General features: G+C 52.0%; 2 protein-coding genes across 2 annotated transcripts in view; one reads left to right on the top strand and one right to left on the bottom strand.

Moving 5' to 3' along the window:
• The window catches only part of EIF4EBP2 (eukaryotic translation initiation factor 4E binding protein 2), a 28,053-nt gene extending 21,185 nt beyond the window's left edge, over nucleotides 1-6,868 (top strand). The window contains exon 3 of the mRNA XM_028513229.2: nucleotides 552-6,868. Coding sequence (XP_028369030.1) covers nucleotides 552-583 — 32 coding nt within the window. The 3' untranslated portion in view covers nucleotides 584-6,868. The remainder of the gene's footprint in view (nucleotides 1-551) is intronic.
• Nucleotides 6,869-9,288: 2,420 nt separating this feature from the next.
• NODAL (nodal growth differentiation factor) lies at nucleotides 9,289-16,786 on the bottom strand. Its single transcript, XM_028511207.2, has 3 exons — nucleotides 16,592-16,786; nucleotides 11,976-12,673; nucleotides 9,289-10,427 (listed from the first exon to the last, which is right to left on the bottom strand). The coding sequence occupies exons 1-3, from the start codon at nucleotides 16,782-16,784 to the stop codon at nucleotides 10,275-10,277; spliced, it is 1,044 nt and encodes a 347-aa protein (XP_028367008.1). The 5' UTR covers nucleotides 16,785-16,786; the 3' UTR covers nucleotides 9,289-10,274.
• Nucleotides 16,787-18,006: the final 1,220 nt, after the last annotated feature.

Raw genomic sequence — 18,006 nt, 5'->3', positions numbered from 1 at the left:
GTGATGAGTCCTCACTGTCTCTGGCAGCAGGAGCGGGAGGTGGAAACAACAGCCGGCCCCTAAAGTCCACTGCAGGTTGCACTCCGTGACCCACGTACATGAGCCAGCATGCTGCCTCCCCAAAATCCAGATGAGTTTTTAATGGACAATTTGTCAATTCAAAGCAGGGCCAAAGTTCGCAGCCTCCAGCAGAGTGTGCCAGTGTGATAGATGGCATGCCCTGGATAGATGGCATGCCCTGGAGCTCCTGCTTCGCCAGCCTGTGGAGAAAGGGACACTGAGGAAGTTTTCACTAGCATCCTTTTCTTCAGATGCTCCTTCCCATTGGAGATTTAAAAGCCGTTCTTTCTTTCTTCCCCCAGATTAAAAAAACCAGCCAAAGTAAAGCAGGATAATTGTTTTAAGGTAGCAGAAAATGGGACAGTTTGAATTAATTTTTGACCCTCATGCAGAGGAATGACAATTAAAGCTGTTCTGCTTTTCCTTTTTGTCGTCTTCTTATCTTTTTTATTTCAAAAGATAAAACCTCTTATCTTTTTCATTCTAACCAGGAGATGATGCTCAGTTTGAGATGGACATCTAACTGTCCTGCAAGGATCAGAAGAACAGCAGCAACACTGATACCTGTGTAAACCTGATGTGGCCCGTAGGATCAACAACGAAAACACAGAAGAGGCGGTACCAGTGGTGCCGTTGCAGTCTCCACCTCCTCTTCCTCTGGGTGCCAAATGATGCGAAGATGAGCTTCATCTGACCATTTCCTCTCCCTGTTTCCTGTTCCCCTTCCCCGTTAGATTAGATGGAAGGCCCATGGCATGTTTATGTAGAACTAAGCAGCCCACAAAGGAAAAGAGTTGAATTCTGGCTTCCCTAAGTCATTTTCGTATTGAGAAATACACCGCCCACCCCCCCAAATTTTTTAATCCCAAATCAAATACCAACCTAACAACAAATGTCATCAGGGAAGTCTGGGTTCAGCATTGTTTGTGTTCTTACCCTGTGTCTCTCCTCCCTGTCTCCAGCCCACAGTTCAGTGCTACAAGAGTCTGGGTGTGGGGTCTTCAAAACAAGAGGGGAAAAAAGAAGGGAGATACTTGTCCCTCTTACCCTGAGGTGTTTGTCCTTGGGGCCAGCACAGGTTGAACAGCTCTTGGTAGCACTACCCCGTGACTCTGTTAGGAGCTCTGCTTCCCCTCCACCTTCTGTCTTTGGTGTTACAGGTCGTCTTCCCACTCCTTTCCTTAGCACAGGTGTGCAAAAAATTCTAAGCCCTCTGCATGAGAAGGGGGTTGTCGATAACCAGCTGTTCTTTCCTCTCCTTTCATTCCCCCCTGTTTATATCATGTTGCTTGGTGTCCTGGTGTGCTCTGAGCATCCAGGTGATTTCACTGCTCCCAGAGCAGGTCCGTACCAAGTGACAGGCATTTTGGATAAGGCCTGATCAAGTATCCTGAAGATGATACTTAAGAATGATTTTGGAAGGGCATTGACTCATTTAAATAACTAGTCTCAGTGGTCATTGTTTTTCAATCCAATGACTATTGTAATGCTTATCTCAGGTTGTAGTTTTTTCTACTTTGAGTTTAGGAAAGAACCAGCCTTTTTTCCTTTGTGGACCTGCTTTATTTGGCTGCTGAAGTAGATAAGCATGGGCTTCAAAATGTGTTCCTCCCCATTTTCTTGCCTTTCCCATTGTACTCCGAATTTTTCCTTTCTTTTCCTTTCTCCCTGCCTCCTTCCCTTCCTCTTCTTTCCTTCCTCTTTCTCTGCCAGGCCATTTTTCAAATACACATCAAAGATACCTCACATGTTGGTATCTGATAATATCTGTCACTTCTCTTACCTGAGGAGTGACGTTTTATTTTTTAAGATGACTACAGACCTATTTTTAGATATGTTTTCAGTACAGTTTTGAACAGCAACTTTTTAATCACATCTTCCAGTGTCAGGAAGGTGAGGAATGTCTGTAGGCGAGTCTGCTGTCCCCTTTCACCAGCCTTTGTCTCCTGCAGCTCTCTCCTTCCTCTAGTTTTGGGTGTGCATGTTTGGCATTTGTAGCGGGTGGCTTGTACAGCTGGACCATTCTGCCTTGTCGTGGGTTGTACATGAACACCTCCTTCTTGTCCCTTACCCTGCGCTTTGTCATTCCCCCTCCCCGGCCGCTCCCCTGACTATGGACTGGCACAGTAATCCTGGGAGAGGACTCCCCGCTCAGAAAGACTAATGCCTCTGTCCCCTCATAGAAAGACAAGTAGCCTGGGAATTCCTGTTTGGATTCGATGCCCTGAACCCTCGTATTAAGAGATCACAACCCAGGGTGAGGGTAATAGGCCAACTGGCTAAGAAAGAAAGCTGTTTTTCTTTTGAACTCTGAAAAGATTCTGTTTGCAAATACATTTTAGACGAGAGAGAGGGTGTGAGAGGGACTTTGTTCTGTTTTCTGCTATGAAATGTGAATAGTTCAGAGTAAGACCTTTTGTGATGGTTGATGTCTCAGGAATAAGCTGGACCTCCAAAGTTTTGGAGATGCTTTCAGTCTCAAAAATTAATGATCAGAAAAGTACGTTATGTCTATTTGTTTACTGTATTCCTATTCTGATTATTATTAAACTCCAAATTTGGCTTTATATTCTTGGAAAATCTCAAATGGCACTGTAATTTGCATAAGAAGCTTGCTCAGGACCTCTTTGTCCCCTGGGAGCATGATCCTGTGGGAATGAAGCTTTTCATTCCTCACCCCCTAGCCTTGGCGTCCTGTGGAATCTGACTCCTGCAGCCGGTCGGTCTGTCAGTGAGCCAGGAGAGCATCTCCTTCCTGGTCTTCATCGTTGCGCACGAAAACTCGGCTCCCTCACCAAACAGTGGGGAGTGGAATTAAAACATGACAGCATGAGTAGTATTAAGGCACCATTTTTTTTTCTTTTTTCTTTTTTGGCCATCTTGAGCAAGCTGCACGTGGCCGCCTAATCAGAAGCTACGTTTCTAGGGCTCTTGGGAGTGTCGGCTGCATGGTACAGTAGCAGCCCAGCCCCTTCGCCTTCCGTGCAAGGGCTTCCTTCTTGCTCGGTGCGCTTCCTGGAGGCCATTTCTGCCCGAGATACTTTGACTTCATATGTTGATGCTTTAAAGATGATTTCACAAGGCAAAAGATAAACTTTCAGCAGATGACACTTTTGGCCATGCCTCAGAATTGTTTTCAGGTCAAGCCAGAATCCAGTAGGTGGTTTACTTCTGGATGTTTGGAAGGAAATTGAGATAAAGCCCAAAATGAGTTGTCTATCCTGGCTTTTCCTTGGGGAGGAAACACCCTTAGGGTACCATTTGAGTGAGATGGTTCTTAAAATCTTAGCGTTTTTATTTTTTTTTATGAGGAAACCATGTTTCTATATTTCTGGGGACAGTACATCTTCAGATAAATGACATCTTCCTCTAAATTCCAGCAGGCAACATGCATTGTCATGGTTCTGCCTTCTTTATAGTGTGGCTTCCTGAGCTCACCACTTCCTCGTTCTGATTAAAAAGCTACCACATTCTCAAGGGCACAGTTGTAGGGAAACTGGCTTGTAGGTATTAGGCTTCCAAGCCTAGAGTTTTGCCCTTCCGCCTCTGTTATCTGTTGCTGTGTAACTACCCCCGAACTTACGATCTCAAAGGAGCAAATATCATCTCTCAGTTTCTATAGGTTAGGAATGCAGAAGCAGCTTAGCGCCGTGGTTCTGGCACTGCAGTCTCAAAGTTGCAGTCAAGATATTGTCAGGGTCTGCATCAGTCCCTTTCTAAGCTCTCGTGGTTGTTGGCAGGAAGCCTCAGTTTCTCCCCATGTGGGTCTCTGTAGGGCATTGTGCGTGTCCACACACCATGGCCGCTGGCTTCCCCTGAGTGAGTGATCTGGGGGGAGGGACGACGAGGGGGAATTTGCCATGCCTTTTATTGACATTCTGAAAGTACACACCTTTACTTCCTTATTTTATTCCTGAGAAGCAAACCACTAAGCCCAGCCTGCACTCAAGGGCAGAATTAGGCCCCACCTACTGCATGGAGCGTATCAGAGAATTTGTGGATACCACTTCATCCCTAACAGGATGAAACCAAGCCAATGGCGGTAGGGGTTAGGTTTAAACTAGATGATATGTTGAGAGAGACATTGCTACTGGAAACAGTTCTCAAAGGTGTGTGTCACCAAACTGGGATAGAAGATAGACTTTCTTTCCTGAAAGCTCCCTGCTGATTTTGAGAGGAGTGGCTGGATATGGCAGTTCCCAGAACATAATACCTGTACACTTGCCTAACTACCAGCAGCCCATAGATGCTGCTTTGTAAGTTCTAGGCTTGGTGCCTCTAAGACTCGATACCACTTACATGCTCTCCCTCCTGGCCAGGAGTTGACAAAGGGAAGTGGATCCTTGTAGCCGATCCACTAAAGCTGACGTAATCGGAGTCAGGGTTGCCCAGCAAAGGGCGCAAACCCGAATTAGATGTTGAGTTGTTGAGCTGAAGGGAGGCTGTACAGGAACGCATCTTGAGTGGATTTATACTCTGCCTCTTAGCAGCACTTTCTTATCCGTAGCCCTGTTTGCTGCAGAATTCAGATTCAGGGCAGAAGAGATGGGAGCGTCTAGACCACATCCACCAGAGTCGATGCCTGACGCCCGTTCTTCAGCTACCCCAGCCGAAACCGTCTTGGGTCAGGTTTCACCCGAGAAGCTACTTGTCAAAGTAGGGAACATCTGGGAATTAGGAATGTCTGTGCTTCATGGTTCCTTTAAGTCCAGTGCACAGGTTAACTCTGGGCTTCCTGGTGGAAGTGGGTTTTTAAAAAGAACCGGTCTTGTCTTCACCCCTGAGAGAAACTTAGGTGAGGCTCGTCAGTTCGGCACATACATTCTCCGTGACTGCTGTGTGGCTGGGCTCCCACACCCGCCAAGTCTTTAGAGAGTTCCGACATCGCAAATATGTAGGCTCTTGTGTGGATTTACACTCTGCCGCTCACCAGCACTTCCTTGTCTGTAGCCCTGCTTGCTTGCGAGTAGACTTGAATAAAAGCATCGCTACTGAGGCAGCTGTGAGAAAAAGCTATTTCCTCCAGAAGTAAGGAACTCATCTTTAAAGCACCTTCAAATGAGTCTTGCTTTCCTCCTGATTTTAAAGTGGAGTCAACATAGACGGTGATTTATTTTTGCCGTTTGAGTTCCCAGCTCTTTGGGATTGTTAGTACTGACCTTCCCAGTTCAGACATTTCCATTTCAGTGCAGCCTGCTAAACTGCGTAGGTGTCGCCCCCGGAGCCCAGCACTCAGCCAGTGTGTATCGAGCGCCTGATTTGACTTAAGACCACTGGTGTAAGGGCTCATCATATTGACAGCAATATCCCAGAAATTGCACCCTTTTCCCTTCTCCCATCTTGGATCCTCAGTGGGGCATTGAGCGTCTTGGCTGCTCAAGCCCAAGCCCTCAGCCCGTTGCAGTTTCCTTCAAAGAGGAGGCCCAGTGCCTTTATGTGAGTCAGAGCTTTCCCTTCTTGGCATGTTTCTGGCCTACATACATACAGGCAGCTATTTATTAATCTGCGAAACCCAATCACCCACCCATGGCCTCTGGCATGGGGCACTAGTTGTTTTAAAGAAGCGTTGTTTCTTTGGGAGGGCAGTTTCTGTCTGTGCTTGGGCAGGGGACATGGTTACCACACATACACCCCCACCCCCGGGCCTGTCCCCTTCATCCCTCTCAGCTTTTAATGGAAGAAATCCTAGTTTGACGCATTGGCTCTCAGCCCTTTAGAATGCTTGGACCCCAGGGGCGTTTCCTGATCTAGTAAGGGCTTTCCAGTTTAGTATTGGAGTGTCCATGGGGCTAGGTCGAAAAAATTTTTTTACTGAAGACTAAAGATGATGGATCTGTATTTTTCCAAACAATCATTTACGTCACCTTTCTCATGCTCTAGAATTCTATTTACATTTCTTTGGGTTATTCCTGGCAGTTGATACATTTTGGCAAAGCTTAGATTCAGGAGAAGTCTTTCAAGGCCCTCTTCGGATGGTCGGTGGTTTCTCTCTGCTTAACCTCTGCATGCGGCCTAGCAGACCACACTGTGTGGACGCCTGATGGGAAAGACTATCCCGACGAAGACACATTCTGGGGTACTTAAACCCCAACCCTGCCACCTTTCTATCAGCGAGAGGTGCTGCAGAATCATTTGGCTATGTTGAAATTTGCAAACGGAGTTCTTGTCGGTTCTTAAAACCAGAATTCTTAGATCCTTCAAACTTGGAGAATTCCATGAATCTAGCACAGAATATCCATTTTTGCCCCATTATAATCCTGTTCGTCTTAATCGTAAAAGGGGCGGGAGCAAAAACCCAGTCCCGGCCAAGGGTAACTCCTGAGGGTGGAGGGGTGGGGCCCGTTTCTTCCCACCGCGGTGAGGAGACCCCACTACCCGAGGGTAAACCTTAGAGAACGTGGCTTGGAGGGCCCGGTGGACATACATATTCAGATGTCCATTTTAATCATCTTTAAAATGTTTTCTATGTTAAAAAATGCCCTTCCCAGTCTTAGTGACACCAGTGGCCCAGCTCCAGCTCCAGCCCCAGCCTTTCTGAATGGAAAAGCAGAGACCGCCAGTTCCTGCATCTTCCCTCTGTCCCGATCCCTCCCGTCTGCTTCCCGGCCCCGGACGGTGGCAGAGGGCACCGTGCAGCCCTGAGGCAGTCCTGTGTGATTCTGTGATCAGTTGTTTTGGGGGTTTTGTTTGTTTCATTTTTGTCTAACTGTCCTTCCAAACCAGCAGGTGTTTGGAAAATTAGGGGAAAAAATAAATTCTCACCAATGGTTGCTGTTACAGTTAAATCAATAAAGATCTTGAATATTAACTTGGTGTTCTGTGTAATTTTTTTAAACTACAGGTGAAGTCCTGTTGGTTTCACATTCTGAGGGTCTTGGCTGGTGAGGTGGGTGAAAGCAGTTGGCCACTTCACGTGTCTGCTCTCGACACTTGGGGAGCACTGGCTGTCCCCTGGGCCCTGTACGTGCAAGAAGGTGATGTGTCCCCTCAGGAGCTTGGAGGTGAAAGTGTATATGCCGGGGGCAGGCGGACAAGAAAACTGGGGGCCAGGCTCGAGGGGGCCCTAACAGCTTTTCTGAGGAGAGCTGCCGCTGCCTCTCAGGAGCACTTGCTAGAAATCCATCCTACCTGATGACTTAAACCGGGCTGTGCTGCGTGAGCCTCAGCTTCCTTGCTGTTACTAATGTAGTGAGACTCGCATATTAGTATTGAGAACAAGAATTCTATCCTTCCGTGTTTTAGATGCAGTAAACAAGTCCACAGAATAAAACTGGACTTGGGAAGTGTTCCCGTTGGGACAGCCTTGATGTGAACAGCCTTTGGAAGATAGGCTGCTCCCAGCTCTGCTGCGAAGTAGCCGCACCCTTGCCAACGGCAGTCTCTCGGCTTTGCCTTTCCTAGGTGGTTGTGAGGCTCAGGTAAGATGGTGGAAGCACTTAGCCCAGTGCCTTGTAACAGAGTTCATTCAAGGGCTCAAGCACAACTCAGCTGGCATGACACCAGAGCTTGGTCAGCTGGGTCTCCTTTTTCCTCGAGTGTGCAAGTTTGGGAGTGGAGCAGGCTTGTGGACAGTAGCCCCCATCTGGTGGTGGGAGCTCCAGAAGGACTGAAGAATCTCTTTAGGAAACATGGGGCTCAATAATTTTGAAAGCACTTTCAAACGTCCTTTATTCTGCCCCAGAGGCAAATAGGATATTAACCTCAAAGGCAACTTTGGATAGAGGGGTAATGGTTTTGCTGCTAATAAAAAGGGGGCTTTACAAGATTGATTTAAACCCTGAGGGTGCTGTAACAACTGCCTCCCAACTGCTGTATGTCCTATTTCTGTTTCTTCGTTTTTTCCGTTTCTCCATTCCTTCCTGCTGCCAGGCCACCACCCACTTCCCCAGCCAAGGAGAGTCATGCACACTTCTCCCACTGACCTACTGGCTTGGCACTGCTGTAGAAACAATGGAAGACCTTTGCCTTCAGAGCAAGGTAAAATACGGGTACCTCTGACAAATCTATAAAAGCCCCCTTGGCCCCCTGGCCAGGGCAGGACTGTTCTCAGAGGCAATATTCCTTCTGACTTACAAAGCATTTACCAGCACACACGGTCCAGACCACGGAGCTGCGTTCCTAGGTTTGGCCCCAAATGCCTCCACCAGGCAGCAGACCCGAACTTTCAGCAGGGGTCAGCAAAGTAGAGTTTCTCGGCTTAGTAGGAGGCAGTGCCTTGTCAGGGAGGTCTGTGCTCAGTCAGAGCCGCCAACTGAGCACTCCCACAAGCTGTAGCCACAAATAGCCTGACCTTTTGCTGTCCTGGCTCCAACTGTAGAACTCTTCGGCACCTACTTAATAAAGATGCCCTGAAGCTCTAGGATGGGATTTTCTCTCCCAAGAAATTCAGTTTGGTGGTGGAATTAGGATTCACATCTGATTCCAAAGGCTACAGCCTTGATCCAAAGCTAGGGGGCAAAGACCTCTAAAAACTAGTAAGGACAGTGTCCCTGGGGCTCCAGAGACCAGAGCCACTCCTAGCTGTGTGGTCAGGCCTCTAGGCCTCGGGGGCCTCATTTAGGAAAGAGGGTAGGACGAAAGCTGACCTCACCAGGCCTCCCCAGCTGCACTGTCTTCTGAGCAGAGTCAGATGCAGAATCCTATCGTGACCCTGAACTGTAGTTAGGGCAGGTCTAGTTCCACTCCAGGAAGTGAGCAGCTGGGTCAGCTTTGTTTTGCAGAATCAGAGCATTGCAGTTTCTCAGGTCCAGTCCTCGCTCCAGCCTAGCCAACCCTCCTGGGCAACCAAGGCTGCAGTTGAATCATGTCTAAACTCAGCAAGTGTCCTCACTCGATTGAGATCATGTTCCAAGGGCTGGGTGGAGCACAAGTCAGGGGGCTTCTTGGGGAAAGCAGGGACAGATTTACTGTGGATTTGCACTCCCAACAAGATGGCCCTCTGGCCCTGGCACACACACCATATATATATAATCTCTCTCCTATTCTGGCAATGCTGCTAAGAGAAATGCAGAATTTCTGCCTTTAGGGTCTTTTCAGCCAGAAGACAGATTTGTGTGTTTGATGGGAGAGCTTCCTATAAGAGAACTTAGGTCCCTTTGCTGTGCTATGAGGAATTTGAAATTAAGCTAGTCTTCGGACCCTGAGCAGCAAAAGCTGATGAAGGGTTAGATAAAGGGTGGGACGGGACTGGGCTAGCAGGCTTTATAGGGAGATGTGGATAAAGCCCAGAGGGCAGTCTTCTGAGCCTGCCAACAGACATTTCACTGGCATGCATCCGGGTCCACCTGCTTTCGTGTCTCAGGATGAGGATGTGCAGTGAATTATCACCTGAGGGAGGAGGGTCACACAGCTTCTCAGTGGCGGAGCTGTGACCGTAACTCAAATCTGCCACGCAGGGCAGGGCCTTCACCCCTACGGACAGGAAGCTGAGGGGTCTTGTGCACAGTGAGCACTAAGAGGGAGGTAAACTGTCACCAGGCTTGCGAGATTCGACTGTGTCTGCCAAAGCAGACCGCCTCGAGGGTGGCTGAGGGCTCTGGCTTCTGCAGTGCAGTGTGGCCAGTTCTCATGGAGGCATTCCTGCCTCTCCCTTCAAAGGCACCAGCTGGCCTAGAAGGACTAGACAATAGCTTTATTGTTTGTACAACTCATTAGCAGAGACACACTTCAGGGAGCCTGGACAAGGCCAACAGAGCCCAACTGGCCAGCCAGAAGGGTGTGGGGCCCCTCACCCAGCCTGAGGCAGCGAGAGCGCCGAACTTGTCCATGTAACTCGGTGAAGCTTAATCTTTGGAGGTGGGGGTGTCAAAGACCACTTTCTAGAATACATAAAAGTTATAGACAGTCTTATCCCATCTCAAAAATACACATATGCCCCAACTTTGGCATACAATTTCTGGAGGCTCACAGGTTTAAAAAACTCAGGTAAAGAACTCTCACATTAGTGCTTTTACTTGCCACTGTCTGTTCAGTAGAGAGAAAACCCAGCAAGGCTGCTGCACAGGCTTCCTCCTCCCTCTCCCGATGGCCTCTGTGTTTAGCCAGACTCCACAGGGCCTTCACTTACAGGCTGGGCAGCCCGTCCTCCTCCGGTCCGGTGGACAGAGCAGCTTTCCCCCGTTATTTCTCCCCTTGGGATCAGATGGTTGTCGTGCCTTCAGGAGCTTCCCAACCTCCCAGGGTACAGGCAAACCCGGCACCGCTCCAGGAGCTCCTCAAAGGCACCCACATTCTTCCACAATCATGTCTCTGTGATGGTCCAGAAGGACTCTGCCGTTGTCCACATACAGCATGCTCAGCGGCCTGGTCTTCACGGGGGCACAGCAGGTGGAGGGGACTCGGTGGGGCTGGTACCGTTTCAGCAGACTCTGTGAAAGGGGCGAGAGCGGGGGTCAGTCAGTCTGCACCCCAACGGGCAGGTCAGAATAGTGTCGTTTCTGGGTAGAGGGTAAAAGATAGAGTCTAAATCACTTTCTGGGTGTAAACATAGAGGAAAGTTGTTTTCAGAAAGAATCAGCATGCCAATACATCATCAACTCTAACTTCTGAATAATTTTCTCTTTTTTAAGCATCTTTTAAACAGAAGGTTTTAAAGCTGTTTCTGGGGAGAACGGTGGCTAAATTATATGTTCTCCTATTGTTATAGTCTAGAGTGAATACCAGTTTTAAAAATATTCTCAGAAACTGCTGGTTTAGTTCCAAGAAAAGAGCCGTGTGGACATTCTTGCAGGATTTTGTTTGTTGCCCCGAGAAGGGCAGACAGAGTCAACGGGAGAGAAGGCAGCCACCCCTCCGAGTTCTGGAGCTGGGCTCTGTCCCTGTGATCCGATGACGGGTTGAGTTGGCCACTGGGACTATCTGGGCGTCTGTGGTTCCCTCTGATCTGCTGCAGGTGGGTTAGTTGGGAGAGGTTCGTGAGGGCCTTTGCCCAGGCCATGTTCCCTGAGGAGCTGGCCCCCACCAGTGCAGGGTCAGCTCACATGCTCCCCAGAGCCTCTGAACCCTGCATGGAAGAGGCACTATAGGACCAAGGGGTTCTCAGCCTAGACTTCTTGGAGCAAATAAACACATGATGGCCCCTTACGACCTTTGAGAGCAGGGCAGGCTGCCTGCAACATCAGGGCCGCTACATGAGCCTCTGTTCCCTACTTTCTCCATCTCCTCCTCCTTCCACTCCTCTCCCTCCACCGCCTTCTAGGACTTGGGCTGATTGGTGGCACCTGGTGGTAGCCTGTGGCCTTTCTAACTATTTTAGGCAGCAAACATACAGCAGCTAGAATAGTAGTATCTCAACTACAGCCCCATAACTGTGGCCCCCATTTCATCAGTGAATCTCAGGCTTCTAGTAACGGTAACATCAGACATGCCTGTTACCTGCCAACTCCTGTACATGCAGTATACATAGCACCTCATTTAACCCTGTGACTTCCCTATGACATATGGCACTGCTGTCCCCATCTCACAGGTGGAGAAACTGAGGACTGGAGAAAGTAAGCATGTTGATTGATATTGCACAGCTAATAAGTAGGAATCAAACCCAGGCCTCTCTGTTTCTAAACTCCAGATGCTGAACTTCCTTTCCTAGAATGTCAGGGCTGGGGAGGAGGTGAGACCCTCTAGTCTATACCCTCCACCCCTAATTTTATGAAAGACAAGGACAAAGTCCCAGGAAAGCAATGTGTTCAAGGCTACCCAAGGGGGCACGACTGCATGGAGGCTTTCTCAGGATGACGTCACTGGTCCTCTCCATATCCCCAGGCCCTGGCCCCTGGCCTGGCACCTGGAAGGTGCCTGGATAACTGTGCAGGAATGAATGCAGTCATTTAGTAGCAAGGCGGGAGTCCCATGCCCCTGACCTGGAGGACAGCCCCTTCTCCCCGAGACTGCCAGCCCTCCCCCAGGCTTTGGCACCACACCTGGATGTACGCATGGTTCGTTGGATGGAACTCCTCCCCCACGGGGTTAGGACACTCGCCCTCACAGCGATAGGCGTTGTACTGCTTGGGGTAGATGATCCAGGCGCCCCATCCGATCAGGTTGAAGTCCACCTGGAACTTGACCTTCCGACACAGTTGGCTTCTGTCGGGCAAAGGATGTCGAGGGTGCCTCCTGCCCCTCTCCCGGAAGAGCTGTCCCTCCTGGGCCCTCCAGGAGTTCTCGGCTTCCCGCAGCAAGGTGGGGCCGCCCAGCCTCCTCTGCTCAGGAGAGAGGTTGGAGTAGAGCAGGAGCAGCACACTGGTGACAGGCGGCGTGGGAGGCCGCTGCCAGCACTCTCGAGCCAAACTGGACATCTGCTCCTTCAGCTCCCTGGGGTGCTTCAGCCACTTGGAGAGTGGCCTGGTCACCTCCAGGACCATGCTGCCCGAGGAAAAGGTAACCTGGGACAGAGTGACAGTGAACAGTTCCATCCGAAGACGTTCCAGGCAGCTGGCTGGGTCCTGATCTGCCTCCAGCTTTGGCTGATGGAAGATCTCAATGGAGAGCGGGACGTCAGGGGAAAGGTCCACAGGGCTGGACAGCTGCAGCCGGAGCTCAGCCCACTCCAAATCCTCTTTTTGGCTCAGGAAGGAGAAGTCAAAAGCAAAGGTCCAGTTCTGCCCGTCCACCTCCACATCTGTGGGGGAAACACAGGAAGGGAGCAGGGTGAGCGGGGTCCTGCCGTCTCAGTGGGCGTAACAACAGCCACAGCTCCTGTCTGAGCTCTGGCCTCCTGCGGATCACCTCCCTGAATCCTCTCCTTTACCCTATGACTTGGGAGTGTTATTGAACCCACTTAGATGAGGACAAAGGAGGCTCAGAAGTTAAATTACCTGCTTAAGGTTTTATTCTTGGCAGGTGGCAGAGCCAAAAACGAACCTGGATTTGTCTAGCTGAAAAGCCCAAACTCCAAATCACTGTTCTGCTACTCCCCCTCAAGACCCTCCGAAGCCAGAGAGCAATTGGTAAAAATTGGACAAGTTCATCTCCCCTCCCCTGTACACACACACAAACACACACACACAGCCTAAGGCCATGCCCTGAGCTTCCAACCTAAACCCTGGGCTTGCACAGACCCTCTAACCCTGGCTCAAGTCGCCTTCCCAGGCCCTGTTTTCTCATTAGGAGGGTGGCCCACTTCACCGGCACGGTGAAGTTGGTGTGCATGCCGTGGAGAGGCGGGGAGCTCCCAGGGAGGCACAGACAGCAGAAACCACACACCAGCTACCCCCTTCCCGGCCCATTCCTCAAGATGGAGGCAGCAACTACAGAGGGTTTTGGCAACCTTACAAATAGGCTTCCCAAGGCATCTAAACTTGACTTTGCACTGACCTCCCACTTTCCACCCAGTGGTTTCTCCTCCCTACCTGCAGGGCGCTCACCCTCTCCTGCCCCGGGTCACCCACACACCCAGGGCAGCCTCAGCAAGGGCACACGCATGCACGCGCACACACATGGCCCTGTTCCCCTCACCTAAGGCACTGAGCCTGAAACAGATGCAAAGGAGCAGGAAGCACATTCCATTTATTTCAGTCCTGGACTAATTTGGTCTGATGTCTGGGAATGACATGAATTTATAAATGTTCAGGTCGCCTAAAAGTGATCTTTAACTTTTTCCAGCCCAATTCCTTCTTCTTTGTAATGGGAATGCCTTATTCATATCTGCATTATTAGACCCAGGGTAATTAAGAGATTTGAGGGTTTATTGCTTAATAAAAGTCAAGCGTTATTCATTAGAAACAAAAACAGTAACTCTTTCTACAAAGGTCCTAAATCTCTGATTTAAGTCCTTCTGGACAGACCACATAACAGTTGTTTGTTTGTTTTGTTGTCTCGCAGGGTGCGCTGGGTCACGGTGAGTGAATTTCTCCCTGGAAACCCAGCCTGCATTAGAAGGGCTAATTCCTAGGCTCAGCCTCTGGAAGCTTCTCCCGGCCACTCCCCAGCTGCTCCTTCTCACTTTATTTCCACTTCCCTCCTCATTAGCACCTGCAGGGGGCAATAACCGGCCCCAGACTGGCAGCTCTCCCCAGAGGTGTGGGGAGGAGGGTGACAGTACCTGCTACCCATTGGAGCACCACCTGGCCCCCCGGGGATGAGGTGGGACATGCAGCAACTCGGGGCACACACACGCCAGGAGTTAGCATCTTATCTCGAGTCTCAAGTATCCACAAATGGCCTTTTACAGGAAGGCCTTCCAGCCAGTGGTTCAGAGCAGGGGCCCTGTTGTCTCCGGTGATGGTTCAAATTCTGCCATTTGCTATTTCACAGTGGGCTGGTTACTATCTGAGAGTTTCTGGGGCCTCGGATTCCGTCTTTGTAAGTAGGGACAGCATCCACCGCTGATGTACTGAGACGTGTGTGAAGAACTTTACGGAGCACAGCCACCAGAGTGGGACGCCCTCGGGCCACCGTCGACCGTCTCCGCGCAGTCCAGAGTTAGACATGGAGGTAGAGGTGGACAGGGACCTGGCCGGGGCCGAAGCCAAGTGTTACAGGGATGGGCAGTGGAGGGGAGGGCAGGGAAATGACTCCTTCCAGCTGGAAGAGTCTGGGACCCACAACCCCACCCCTGCCAAGGGCCCCCTGGGACACAGCACTGATAGGTTCCCCTGGATCTGGCTCCAGTTCATCTTGGAATAGGGGTGCTAATCTTTTCAGGGGTCACCGATGCCTGACAAAAGCTAAGAAAGCTCTCCCCAGGGTGGGGGGGAAACTGTATCTCCCACTGAAACAATAAATGCGGTTGTGGCTGCCCTCGTGCCAAGTGTTCTATAAACACTGTCTCCTTTAACCCTCCACCTGCACCCCCATCTGCAGGTGAGGAGCGGACCGTCCAAGGTGGAAGTGGTCAAACAGCGACAGACGTAGGTGGGAGGGCACCTGTGCCCCCCACCCTGGTGCATGCAGCCTTCCAGTCAGCCCAGAAGAGAAAGGAGCCGCTCGGGATGCGTTGTTTGTCTGTCCGTCTGTCCGTCCGTGTCCAACTCCCTCCAGCCTGGCTCTTCTTGCTGCTCCCACAAAGTGAAGCCCATTCACAAGAGTGTGAATGCGCTTGATGTCACTAGACACTTGAAAATGGGTAAAATGGTCGGTTTTTGTTATGTATATGTTTTTCCATACACATACAAATGAGGCAGAAAGAAAGCCAGCTCCCTGTTTTACAAAAGAGGAAACTAGAAAAATCAGCTGAAGTTTCAGGGACACAAAGGGAATTGGGAAGCAGGGTTTGGCGGGCCGAAACCCAGTTCTCCAGCCCCAGACTGACCGACCCACCTTGGGGAACTCTCCGGGAAAAGGAACTGGAGAAGTGCGACCCGCTTTGCACAGACGCCCCCTCCCCCACCCCCGCCGCTTTCTGGTGGAGGAGCCAAGCACTTTCAAATTGCTCCGCTCCCCGGGGTGTCCCTAGTCTGGCTGGTCCCCGGATGACCCTTCCGGAGAGGGTCACAAACTGTCTGACCCGAGTCTAGGCAGGCCAGGGACCCAGGAGGCCCCACCCACAGACCCCAAGGGCCAGCGGGTGGCAGTCAGATCAGATTATCGGATGTGGATTTCGCCCGGGCTCCGGGGAGGGGCCGTCTAGCCCCGGCCGCGGCGGGAGGCGCGGGGCGGCAGGGCTCCCCTCACCAGTCCAGGATGTGGATTGCGCGGGGTAAGGGGGCCTCGCGGGAAAGGCTCCCTCTGCGCGACACCCCTATGCCCGCCGAGCCCGGTGCCCAGACACGCTCTCCCGTTCCGGAGGGCGCAACTCCCAGGCCAGCACGGTCACTGACTCCCCCAGCCCCCTCTAAATCTGGTCCCTGAGCCCGGTGTACCCCGGGACACTGATACCTCCCCAGCCTGGCCTCGAGTACCCAAACTCGCCCCAGTTCTCGGCTCTGGGGTGTCCCACCTCCAATCCCAGCTCTCTGAACCCTAATGCCTGGTGTTCCACGCTTGAGACCCGGTTTGGAAGCCTGCTCTCCTCCTGAGACACACTCAGCGCCAGACCCGGATACCTGGCCACCCTCATTCGCGAAAAATAAAAAAAAGGCGACAAGACAAAATTACCGTAGCAATATTAACGACCTTTTTTTGTTCTTACGAGGTTTTTTTTGTGCGCTGTCACCTAGATTTACGAGTTTTTTTTGTGCTTCGTCACTACAGACTTAGGAAGGAGGTTCTGTTATTCCCAGTCTACAGGTGCGCACACCGACGCGCCCCTAATCACGCCATCTAACAAAACCGCACAGACAGACAGTGGCACAATCAGGCTCCCCCTTACAGTGCCGCACTTTACCCCCACGACCGGGGACCCAGAGGTCTCAGTCCGTGACACACCCGGAGAGTCGCGATCCCGTCACCCGCCAACCCTGCAGACGAACCAATGCCGGCGTCGAGACACCCCCAGACCCAGGACCCCCTCCGGGCCCTCCGAGCTCGTAGGCGCGTCCTCAACCGTGGCGTCCCCCGCAGAAACCCGCAGCCCCCAGCCGGCTCCAGCGCCTTCCAGGGGGCGGAGGTAGGATGGGCCGCGAGGCGCCCGGGGAGCTCAGCGGTGTGGGCAGCCTACCTTGCGCCTGCAAGCTGCGGATGATGTCCGCCCGGGGCGGGTCCCGGTAGAGGCTCAGCATATACGCCAGAGGGGACGGCGACGAGGGCTGCCCCCTCGCGCGTAGGGGCGCGGGGGCGACTGTAGCGGCGCCCGCCTCGAGGAGGGCCCACCAGACGTGCAGAAGGAGGAAGTGGAGCCGGTGGGCGTGCATGGTGGGCTGGGCGAGCCTGAGAGCCGCGCCTCAGTCCTTATAGCCTGGGCCTTCCTAGCCGCCCAGCCCCGCCCTTCCTCCTTGGGGGAAGCTTTCAGATCATATACACGCTCCCCCCCCCACCCCCCGCATTCTGGGAGATGTCCCCCAGAGAGACCCCCTACTCGGGGCGGGCGGGGCCTAAGCCTGGTAGGGAGGAGACCCACACTGCCCCCGGAGGAGCCTGAAGGTCCCGGCCCCGTCTAGTTTGTCAGGTCTGGGCACTGCGCCCTCCTAGGTCTTAGTTCTGAAATGGCGCAGGCTTGCAGCCTGCACCCAGGTGGGAGCTGTGGCTTTCTTACGCTACCCTCACCTGGGACCCGTGCCCTTTCCTGTCCCTCCAGCCTCCAAATGTATGTCTGGCTCAACAAGGAGCATGTGGGGGGTGGCGGTGGACCCCAGTGGCTACCAGAGAAGCCGTGGACCCACACTGGCCTGTGATGTTTTAGCCTAGCCTGGCCATCGTGGCCTTCCTGGAAACTGTCCAGAATGGCCTCCTGGAGCACCCCCAGTGTTACCTGGCAGGCCCCATCTGGAGGGCTGGCCTCAGGGAGAACACTGGGCACTCAGAGTTGCGGGAACAAAGGTGAGCTCCAGACCAGAGCCCATGGGGTCCTGCTTCAAATATGGAAGTCATCTCCTGGGGAAGACGGAGGTCCAGAGTGACCAGGATTGCCTCATGAAGGCCGGACTTCCTCAGAAAAGGGAAGTGGTCAGCGGAAGCTGGAACCCAGAGCATAGCCGACAGGTGACGCTGGCCCCCATGAGGGGGGTCCCGGTGGTGGCACCAGGCTCTTCCCTTCACAGGCACACATCACCTCAGTGATTTAAGGGGAAGGCATTGCCCGTGATGTCTGTGCCCCCAGCCCCTGTCCGCCCTGGACTGGCAGGAGACCCGGCTTTAGCTCAGGACCTCTCACTCCTGGCTCTCTGGGCCCCGCTTTCCTCACCTGCTCAAGAGGGATCCTTGTCTGGCCTCCCTTCCAGGTACAAAGGCAGGTCTGTGCTGGAATTACTGTTAAAGAAATGGAAATTCCCCTGGCTGGCATAGCTCAGTAGATTGAGTGTGAGCTGCAAACCAAAGAATCGCAGGTTCAATTCCTAGTCAGGGCACATGCCTGGGTTGCAGGCCATGGCCCCCAGCAACCGTACATTGATGTTTCTCTCTCTCTCTCTTTCTTCC

Source organism: Phyllostomus discolor, chromosome 5 (assembly GCF_004126475.2).
Source record: "Phyllostomus discolor isolate MPI-MPIP mPhyDis1 chromosome 5, mPhyDis1.pri.v3, whole genome shotgun sequence".
Taxonomy (NCBI): domain Eukaryota; kingdom Metazoa; phylum Chordata; class Mammalia; order Chiroptera; family Phyllostomidae; genus Phyllostomus; species Phyllostomus discolor.
The sequence above is the reverse complement of the archived record's forward strand: the minus strand, read 5'-3'. Positions and strand labels throughout refer to the sequence as shown.